Source organism: Grammomys surdaster, unplaced genomic scaffold (assembly GCF_004785775.1).
Source record: "Grammomys surdaster isolate TR1022 unplaced genomic scaffold, NIH_TR_1.0 140, whole genome shotgun sequence".
Classification (NCBI taxonomy): Eukaryota; Metazoa; Chordata; class Mammalia; order Rodentia; family Muridae; genus Grammomys; species Grammomys surdaster.
The window spans coordinates 2267515-2278082 of NW_021604598.1; the positions used below are offsets into that span (position 1 = coordinate 2267515).

Genomic DNA, 10568 nt, shown 5'->3' on the forward strand with positions numbered 1-10568 from the left:
TATATATATATATATATATATATATATATATTTATATATATATATGCATGCCACAGTGTGATGCTGAAGTCAGTTCTCTCCTGCTGCTGCCTGAGTCCCAGGGACTGAAGGCAGCATGGCAGGCTCAGTAAGAACCACTCTCTGCTAAGCCTCCCACAGGCCTTTGGGGTTTTGAGTGTCACCACATAAGAGAGGCTGGCCCAGACTCTCCATCTTCCTATCTCCACCTCTTTTGTTCTTAGAGTAGAGCTGAGCATCTCCATGTTTATCCATGTTTGGCCTCAGTCATCAGTGACTTCTTATTACAATGGGTTTTTATCAGGACAGCTACATATATACTCTCCAGGGTCTTCCTGTCCCGGTCCCCTTGGGGTAGAGCACTGCTTTGAACTCTTGGTAAGAAAGACCTAAGACTGCGGACAGGATCACAGAGGCTCTGCTCCCAGGGGATCCCCTTATGTATAGGTTTGGGCTTTTCTTCCTTTTTTAAAAATTTTTATTTTATTTTGAGTCAGGTCTCACTATATAGCCCTGGCTATTCTGGTCTGGAGACCATCATACCTGGCTACCTTGTGCTTTTCTACCTGTAAAACCCTAAATATAGGCCAGCAACATGGCTCTGCCTAGAGAAGCATGTTCTGTACAAGCCAGGGGACCTGAGTTCAAGAACTGTGACCCATGTAGAAGTAGGAGAGAATGGATACAAAGCTGTCCTCTGATCTCCAAACACATGCTGCGGTATAGTCCATGGGCCACCAACCCATCTAACCACTCATTCCCCATATAATAATAATAAATAGTAAAGCCTGGAAAGATAGCTCAGCAGGTAAAGGCTCTTAATGCCAAACTGGGAGACCTGAGGTTTGGTTACTGGAATCCACAGGATGGAAGGAGAGAACAGAGTCCTAGAATTTATCCTCAATTTCCACATGTGCTGTGGCCCCAAATCCCTGATAGTAAATAAAATTCAGAATGTTAAAAGGGCCAGGCATACTGGCACACAACTTTAATCCCAGAATTCAGGAGGCAGAAGCAGATGGATCTCGGAATTCTGGTCTACAGAGAGAGTGCCAGGACAGCCAGAGCTACAGAGAAACCCTTTATAGGAAACAAACAAACACCCTGGAAGACTCTCATGGTCCCCTAGGCAACTGAAAGCTGCCGTGAGGGGGTGGGGGTGGGGGTGGGAGGAGATGAGGCCCCTCCTTACCCTTCTTTTTCCAAGATGACCTTCCTCTCATAGTCCTTCAGGTACATGGGCTTCACTTTCTCCTGCTTCCCCAAGGCTGCTGGCTCCTCCTCACTCTCTGAAGACGATGTTCCGGCTGTAGGATAGTGAGAGAGAGGACACCTGTTGTTACCTCACCTTCCCTCTGGCCCCAAGCAGAGAACTCAAGGGTCAGGGCTAGAAGCAGATGTAAGTTCTGAAACCTTGCCTACCGCTTCGAGTTGTAAAATAGTAAATCACTCTTATCCCCCCCCCGTTATTTTTCCAGGGAGGGAGTACGATATAGCCCAGGTTATACTAAAACTCACTATGTGCAAAAGAAACAAACCAAGTAACCAAACAAAATCTTTAGGTGCAGATACAGCTAAATTGATAGTGTCTGTCTAGCAAGCACAAGGCTCTGCTCAATTTCAGTTCTGCGACACATAACTGAATGTAATCCCAGCAGGGGGATCACAAGTTCAGTGATATCCTGGACTACACAGTAAGTCAGAGGCCAGGCTTGGTTACATGAGCAACTACCACAAAGAATAAAAAGCATTTCCAACTTGGCACTTTACACTCATGGATTCATAAAGAAAGTTTTTCTTTTCGTGTATGTTGATGCTAGAGGTCAACTTGCACATATAATCCCTCAAATGGCATCCATTCAGTCTCTCTCTCTGGTTTTTCTCTTTTCTTTTTTTTTAGATTTATTTATTTTTATTATTTTATTTATGAGTACACTGTCGCTGTCTTTGGACACACCAGAATAGGGCATCCAAATCTCATTACGGATGGTTGTGAGCCACCATGTGGTTGCTGGGATTTGAACTCATGACCTCTGGAAGAGCAGTCAGTGCTCTTAACCACTGAGCCATCTCTCCAGCCCCTCTCTCTGGTTTTTCAAGACAGGGTTTCACAATGTCCTGGCCTGGAACTCACTCAGTAGACCAGGCTGGCCTCAAACTCAGAGCTCCACCCACCTGTGCCTCTGGAGTGTTGGGACTAAAGTGCAGGCAGCACTGGCTGAGCCTCCCACGAGCCTCCCGAAAGCTGCCTGGCTCTGATCCCCAGCACCAACATCACCCATGTGTACCCACCAGTTTCCATCGCACGATTTCTCGGGATGAAGCTCAGGTCTTCAGGCTTTGAGTGGCAACTACTTTAACAACTCACCCCATTCCCCGCCCAACTGTTTGGTTTTTGACACAGATCTCATTATGTAGCTCAGGCTAGTCCTGAGCCCTGAGTTATCAGCCTCCTGAGCGCTGAGATTATGGGTTTAACACTGCCACTCTGGGAAGGGAAACAATTCATTCAACAATTCAATCCCATCCACACTAAGGCACTCAGAGAAGATGCCCCGCCCCACCTGTTCTCTGGTAGAAGGTAGCATCTTTCTGGTAAATTCGAGGGTCCTTCTTCTTCAGCAAGGACAGAGTCCTGTAGAAGTCTCTCTCCTGCTGGGGATCAAATTCCTAGAGCAGGAAAAGAAGTAGGGTTGACTTCAGAAGGAAGTTGGACACAGTGTAGGTAGGATGGTGACAAGATGCAGCAGGGTTGAGTGGAGGGAAGGAAGGACAAGGAGAGGAGAAGCATACACAGCACGGTATCTGGGCTGGTGTGGTCAGACAGAGGGCAGGGAGTTGACAGAGTAAAGGAAGAGTCAGGAAGAGAAGTGCAATCTCAATAGGACAGGGAGGGTAACCACGCAGGTGAGCTCAACGTGCTCTTGGGCGGACTACCAGAAAGCTCCGGCTACATAAGATTAGATTACCAACATTAGAGAGGCTGTGGGAAGGCAGTGGAGCCCCACGGGTGTAGTAGATACTTCCATGTCAGACTCCTGGGGTTTAGGAATGGAAAGGTGGTTCCTAGGGGCCCACTAATCAGGATGGTGAGGTGTCTGTGATGATGGAGGGTAAAGTGAACACAGAGAGGATACGTCAACCCCTAGGGATGGGAGGGCTCTACTGGGTTAATGCAGGATTTCTAGGAATTCTTGGAAAGTCTGGACCCACATCTGAATAGTAGTGAGAATTTTGTATCTCCAGACATTGTCACCCAATAGATAAGGGTGTAAACCTGGATGTTCTTATAGGACCCTATGAGATGAAGATAGGGAGGATTTGGTAAACCCCTAGATACAAGGAAAATGGTGCTTGTTACTCAAGGGATTTGGATGCAAGACTCCCGCTGTATATCTAAATCGGGGTACTCTAGAGGGTTGGGGCCAAGTTAGGAAAGGAGGTAAATTCAGTGACCACCTGGAAGGGGCGATCTGTCACTTAAGGGGTCAGGAGGTAAATCTAGAACATCCCCATAGGGTAAGGCACCCCTGTGCATCCAGGTGAGAGCTCAGTGGTTGGGAGGTTTGGAATCTCTTCGAGAAAGAAGGATGCATTTGGCGATCCCGGGGGGGGGGGTTGAGGAGGGTACTGCCTGTCACTCAAAGTTTGGGGGCGGGTCTTGAAGGCTCCTGGTCAACCCAGCCGGGTTAGGGAAAGCCCTATGTACATCTGGGTAGATGCCAAGCTTGGTCGCGGAAGCTCACCACATGCTCATCGCTGGAGTCAGACTCGGAACTGGAGTCGCCGCCGTCGTCCGGATCTCCATAGCGATCTTTCACTGTGGAATACACACGGAGTTCCCCATAGCCACCATCACCGGACGCACCCCCCCCCAGCTCCCCACACATGGCCTACGCAGGCGCTCCTCACTCACGGCGCTGCAGTTCCTCACGCTCGCGGTAACGGCTGTAGCGCGCAGCAAACGCTGCGTTCACCTTCAGAGACCCAGAAGCGCGCGGTTCCGGCATGGCGGCTGTGTGACCTAGCGCGCACGCGTGCGGCCGCCCCCTCCAGGGTGTGGCCTCCCTTAGGCACGCCCCCTGAGGGCTTGTCTTAAGGAGCGTCTTCTACCGACGCACCTTGCTCCACCCTTTACTCTTCCGGGATCCCGTTGGCCTTTTACTCAGCAGGCCACACCCACGGGGACCAGCCTCTGCGGGGAAAGGCCACAAGCCACCGCCCACCCTTCTCCACCCTGACGGCTCCCGGCACCCAGCTGACATCTGGGGGCCGCTTTCTCCACTCGCGGTTTCCTGCCTTTCTTCCGTTCCGACAGCACCCGACCGCTGCCCCACCCAACTCAGTTACCCTGACGCCCTGGGAATGACCGTGTCGCCCTATCACCCCACACCATCCCTAGTCTCATCCTACCCTTCCAATACCCCATCCCAGACTAAATCTGAAGTCATCCTCTTAGTTTAATGAGCCAAAACATAAAATGATCACACAGAACAATTTCTTTCCATAAAGCAATAAATATATATATTTCAAACTCTGTACAACAGACTGGAAACATTCCAAGAAAAAAAAAAAAAAAGAACTCATGTTATCCTTGTAACTGATTTGAAATGTTTTCCCCTCCCCTCCCATGCCTAAAGTAGATGGCTCACACTTCAGGGCTCTCTGAGCACAGCCTGCCAAGGTCACCAGCTTCCAGGAGTCGGGGAGGTGATGACCTCACTCTGAGGCTAAGGCTTTAAACCCCTGCTCTGTGGTCTTCTGTGCATGCCCAGTGCAGAGGAAACTGAACCGTTTAGGTGACTGTTGCCTGTAGGAGCCCCTTCTTTGTCCAACACACCAAAAAGGGGTGAGAAAAACAAATGAGAAACATCTCCCAAACACACACACACACTCAAGAAATCAACACCAATAAACCACAAACTGCTCCTCCCACTCCCTTCTTCAATGGATAGGCGTGAAAAGAGAAAGTCTCTTTCTTCCTTTGTTGACAAGTAACCCAGTAAGGCTGTAGACAGTGGCCCTGGGTCACATTGGGATCATCATGTGCCCCTGCAGAATGTCCATGAGGTTCTGAGCCCCTCTCTGTCGAGCCAACTCCAGGGGAGTGAGACCCGAAGCATCTCTGTGATAGAGATCAGATTCAGGAGCTAGGAAGCTGACCACAGAGCTATGGCCCTCTCGTATCGCCAGATGGATGGGGAGCGACCCGGTGCTGTCCAGGGCATTGACATCAGCACCATGCTCCACCAGAACCTTCAGGGTGTCCAGGAACCCAGTGCGAGCTGCATCATGCACGGGACTGGTACCAGAGGCATCTTGGACATTGGGGCTGGCACCTTGCTTCAAGAGTTCCAGAGCAACTGCTGGACTTCCAAACATCATGACCTATGGGAGTGTGGAGCAGAAAGTCAGGAGGTTCCCACGGAGAAGGGTCAGGCAGAATGAAGAGGTCTACCAGAAATCCAGAGTGCCAGAGAAGGGGTCCTTTAGTGAATGGGGACACCCCAGGAAAGTCAGGCCCCAATGGATCAGATTGGGACCCCAGAGTACAGGTTCTTTGAAAATAAGAACCCCCCCCCACCTTCAAAACCCCACCCCCACCAGAGACAGGTTTCATTCTGGCTGTCCTAGAACTCTCTCTGTGACCAGGTTGGCCTCAAATTCACAAGAGATCCACCTGCATTTGCCTCCGAGTGCTGGGACTAAAGAAAGCCTGAGCCACCACTGTGCAGCCCAAAGCTCTCTTAAGAACACACAAAAAAATTCCTAACTATAAACGTGACTCTCATGAAATCTTTAAAGGGCCATGCATAGTGACACACTCTCATAATTCCAGGACCTGACAGGCTCAGGCAGGAAGATAGTCTCAAGTTCAGAGCCAGTCTGAGATGCAGAGTGAGACTTTGTCTCAGAAATTTAAAAAAAAAAGAAAAGAAAAGAAAGAAAAGAAAATGAAGAAGCAAGAGAAGCAAAGAGAATGGAAGGGAAAGGGAACCTCGAAGGTCCAAAAGCCTTTTTCACGGAAAGAGCACTCCCATATGGGTGATCAGTAGGACTGTAAAGCCCCTCCAACACTACCATATTCTGGGAACTACATAGAATTTTTGAGAAAATAGATGCTCTAGCCAATTTGGATCCCCTTTGTCAGGAATAACTTCCTTAGACATGATCTTCAGAATGTATGAGTACCCATAAAAAGGTGGAAATTCCCTATAGATGCCACCCCAAATTATGGGGCCTTCAAGCAATAAGGAATCGTTTTTGGCACCAGGCACACAGAAGATACAAAAGGGGAAAAAAAATCGACATCACCTGCCATAATGGAGACTCCCCCTGAAATAACCTGAGACCCTTCAGAAGGACACTTCAAAAAAAAAAAATTGGCTATCTCCCGTGGAGAAGACATGCATGCCACCTTCCGGAGATCGAATGACTTTTAAGAAGCCTCAAGAAATGTGAGCTGTCTTCAAGGACTGGCACGAAGAGAAGCTGAGCCCCAATCCACCCACTGCAGCGAAACTGAATCTTCCAGGCTATTAGACAAGGAATTCTTTAAAGCTGAAAAGCCACCCCTCCCCGATCCCACCCTCACCTCCCACCCAACATTGGTGCAAGCAAGGATTAGACCTTAGGGGATCACCAACCCGGGCCAGGAGACTTGCAGGGATGGGGTGTGGGGGCTGCGTGCCAGCCAGGCCTCACCTGCAAGGCCGTCTTGCCAAAGCGGTTCAGGGCGTCAGGATGCACCAGCTCCCGGTGCAGAAGGCGGCGCACCTCTTGCACGTCGCCACGGGCCGCTGCGCCACTCAACCGGTCGCCGACGCAGACTTCTTCCAGAAGCATAGTGGATACGAGCGGTCTGTGAAACCCACCCAGCCCCAAGCCCAGTTCAGGTCAGGGCTGGGGAACCAGCAAGAGCTGGATCAGAACACTAGGGGCTGCGGTGCCACCGGGGCCAACTCTATGGTTATTCCCCGGCCGTAGACCCAGTGCCTTCTGCCGGTAAGACCCCCGGTCTCGCAGCCAGCTCCTCCCCCTGTCACCCAGAGAAGCAGCGATGAACCCCGCCCAGCCCTTCCGCGCCCGCCCCTTGGGCCGGGTCTCCCCAGACTCACCCTCCCTCCTCTCCTGGCGCGGGCGGAGTCTGATCTGAGCCGGCGCTGTACGGGCCGCCTGAGTCAGACGCTAGTAGGCGAGGCTAGCCCGCCTCAGGCCCCGCCCAGAGCGCCCTTGTTTTCTTACAAACTCGCAACACAGTAGCGCGAGCCGCTTTGCCCAGCGCCCGACCTACAGAAGTCCCGCCCACTGGAGATATCAGCCAATCAGCATGCGTTGCTGGGGAGGATTGTCTCGCCGGTAGGGGTGGTGTGGCTCCTGATTGGTCAGCGCGCAGCGACCGGTGAAACTGCCCGCCACAGCAGAGTTTTTGGTTTTTCAAAACCAACAGGCGGGCGGGCGGGAAAGAGCGGGAGGTTTAACTGACCCCAGCGGAGAGGTTGGAGACAGGCTGGCGCGGGCCGATCCTGGGTCTTTAGCGCCTCCGGGAGGAAGGGAGGCAGGACTGGAAACTCCTACAACTGGAACATTCTATTCATTCAAGTGCCACGGAAGTCCTAATAAGCCTTAACTGTGCGACCGGGAGCTTAATTGATTCGACTGCTGTGTTAAAGGGATGGCTTCTGGGCGGTAAAGTGCGGTGCCTTTTAACATTTTTGTTGGTTTTATGTTTCTGCGACAGGGTCTCTCTGTGTAGCCTCGGCTGGCCTGGAACTCACTGTGTAGATCTATCTGGACTCATTGGGATTAAAGGAATGGATTACCAAGCTGGTCTCCAATTATTTGAGAACCTGAAACATGCTCTTGTAGAGGACCAAGGATGCAGTTTCAGCACCCATGTGACAGCTTAGACACCAGTAACTCCAGCTCCAGGGACCCAACACCCTCTTCTGACCTATACCAACATGGTGCACATATAGACAATCAAACGCCCACATATTCTAACAATTTTCTTTTAAATATTTTTCTCTAAGTTTTTTCAAGACAGGATCTTACTATGTAGCTCTGGCTATCCTAGAACTCACTATGTAGGCCAGGCTGCCATTCATCTACCTGCCTTTGCCTCCCAAGTATGTGGGATTAAAGGTGTGCACCATTACATCTGGCATTTTTTTTCCTTTTATTTTTATGTGCACTGGTGTTTTGCCTGCATGCGTGTCTGTGTGAGGGTGTCAAGTCTAGAACTAGTACTACAGATAGTTGTGAGCTCCCACGTGGGTACTGGGAATTAAACCCAGGTCCTTTGGAAAAGCAAGCAGCCAGTGCTCTTAACTGTTCAGCCATCTCATCTCTCCAGCCCGACAATTTTCTTTTAAAGTTTGTTTTGTTTTGTTTTTTAAGAGTCTTATATAGTGCCAGGCAGTGGTGGCACACACCTTTAATCCCAACACTTTAATCCCAGGCAGGCGGATTTCTGAGTTTGAGGCCAGCCTGGTCTACAAAGTGACTTCCAGCACAGCCAGGGCTATACAGAGAAACCATGTCTTGGAAAAACAACAACAAAAACCCCCAAAACAAAGAGTCTCAGATAGCCCAGGCTGGTATCCAATTCCATATGTAGCCAAGGATAACACCTGAGCCTCTAGAATGCCACTCCCAAGTGTTCCTATAGACGAAGTCCATGTAGTGTTGGACATGAACCCAGGGCTTCGTGGACGAGACGAGATCACTCTGCTAACTGATCTATAAGCCGCTGCCCCTCTGCTGCCCTCTAACAATTTTTTTTATTGGGACAAGGTCTTTTATAGTCTAGGCTGCCCTCAACTTTATTACGTTTAGACTAATCTCAAACCCCTGATCACCCTGCCTTTATCTCTTGAGTGCTGGGGTTACAGGTCTGTGCCGTCATATCTATACACTAAAGACTGCTGGGGGTATTGGGGCACGCCTTTAATCCCAGCTCTAAGGAGGCAGAGGCAGGCAAATCTGAGTTCAATGAAAGCCTGGTCTACAGAGTGAGTTCCAACATAGTCAGGGGCATAGTCAGGGCTACACAGAGAAACCCTGTCTCGAAAACAGACAAAAAACAAAAATAATCCCCTCCCCTCCCCCCCAAAAAAAAAACAGACTAAAGCTAGAAACTTAAGTTGCTGAGAAAGGAATCATGGTCTAGCTCAGGCTAAGCAGCCCTTGTTGAACAGAATCATGGTCTAGCTCGGGTTAAGCAGTCCTTGTAGAACTGAGAGTTGGCTGACCAGGTCCACCGTGTGGTTCTGGGAGGGGAGTTTTACCAAGCTCCTGAGATGGCCTGCTCCCTCAGCTCACAGACATAGCTTCTGAGGTAGCCATGCACTCAGCCCATCACACACCACAGTCAAGTCCAGGAGATGTCACTGAATTTTTTCAGAGTAGTAAATGATGCGGAGGTAATAAAGAAGGCCATTAAACCCTGCAATCTTGGCACTCAGGAGTCTGAGGCAGGAGGATTAAGTTGTAGGCCAGCCTGGGCTAGATGGCCAGTTATCAAAACTCTCAAACATAATCCCAAATGTGTTGGTAGACATCTTTTATCCCAGCATTCAGGAGGCAGAGGCAGGTGGGTCTCTGAGTTCAAGGCCAGTCTGGCCTACATTGTAAGTTCCAGGACAGCCAGGGCTACACAGTAAGGATCTGCCTTTACAAAACAAAACAAAACAGGACAGAAGACAAGACTTATTCATTAAAAGACATACTGTTCTTCCATAGGACTCAAGTTTGGCTCCTAGCACCCATACCAGGCAGCTCACAGCTGCCTGTGACTGCAGCTCCAGAAGGATCTGAAGCCTCTGCAGATACCCACACAGACCTATGCACACCACATATAGGTGTTCACACATAAAATGGAAAATATTTAAAGTATTTTCCTGAAGCCAGAAAAAGTTGGCGATGTTGTGCATGTCAGTAATCTCAGCTCTTGGAAGCTACTAGCAAGCCTGAAACAAGCCTGGATTATAAGAAATCTCGTCTCAAAAATAAAAGCAAAACTAGAGAAAGCAACTGATCATAGGGTTTCATGCCTGTAATCCACATGTGGAAGACAGCGACAAGAGGAACGCTGAAAGTTAGACAGCCAGGCCCTATCTTAAAAAATCAAAATCAAAAGATATTATAAAATAGACAGTTGCTGCATATACAAAGGTCCTGAGGTTCGAAAGTGTCTAGTGCAGAATGGAAAGGGAGACTGGGAGGGCAGGAAGGCGGGCAGGCGTGGTGCGGCAAGTGCAAGACAGACCTGGGGCTGCAGTAACTTTTTAACAAGATGGGAAGGCCACCAGGATTAAGCAGGCTAATGATGTAACTGAGATTTTACAGCAACCGCCATGGCTACAGAGGGGATCAGACAGTGACAGGGAATGAGGGAAGACTGTGGAGGAGCCAGAACAGAAAAGATGGACAAGCAATCGGCAGATGCTCCTACACAAGCACTCCCGGTCATTCCCAGTCCCCAGCGTCAGCGGAGGCTCCTACACCAGCACTTACAGTCATTCTCAGTTCCTAGGGAAAAACAACAC

At 49.7% G+C, this 10568-nt stretch overlaps 2 protein-coding genes across 2 annotated transcripts in view; both read right to left on the bottom strand.

The window, feature by feature from the left end:
- Positions 1-4032, bottom strand: part of Kri1 (KRI1 homolog) — a 14549-nt gene extending 10517 nt beyond the window's left edge. Inside the window, exons 1-4 of the mRNA XM_028763730.1 lie at positions 3935-4032; positions 3765-3838; positions 2583-2688; positions 1211-1325 (exon numbers count right to left, since the gene is read on the bottom strand). Of these exons, the coding sequence (XP_028619563.1) occupies positions 1211-1325; positions 2583-2688; positions 3765-3838; positions 3935-4028 (389 nt within the window). The 5' untranslated portion in view covers positions 4029-4032. The remainder of the gene's footprint in view (positions 1-1210; positions 1326-2582; positions 2689-3764; positions 3839-3934) is intronic.
- A 491-nt stretch (positions 4033-4523) lies between these two features.
- Positions 4524-7124, bottom strand: Cdkn2d (cyclin dependent kinase inhibitor 2D). The gene is made up of 2 exons (XM_028763909.1): positions 6724-7124; positions 4524-5406 (listed from the first exon to the last, which is right to left on the bottom strand). Exons 1-2 carry the CDS (start codon positions 6862-6864, stop codon positions 5047-5049), a joined length of 501 nt encoding a protein of 166 aa, XP_028619742.1. The 5' UTR covers positions 6865-7124; the 3' UTR covers positions 4524-5046.
- Positions 7125-10568: the final 3444 nt, after the last annotated feature.

Excerpts from the sequence above, each read along its gene's own strand:
- Cdkn2d (XM_028763909.1), bottom strand. The coding sequence starts at position 6,864 with ATGCTTCTGGAAGAAGTCTGCGTCGGCGACCGGTTGAGTGGCGCAGCG. Across the intron at positions 5,407-6,723 it reads TTGGCAAGACGGCCTTGCAG|GTCATGATGTTTGGAAGTCC; the intron begins GTGAGGCCTGGC and ends ACACTCCCATAG.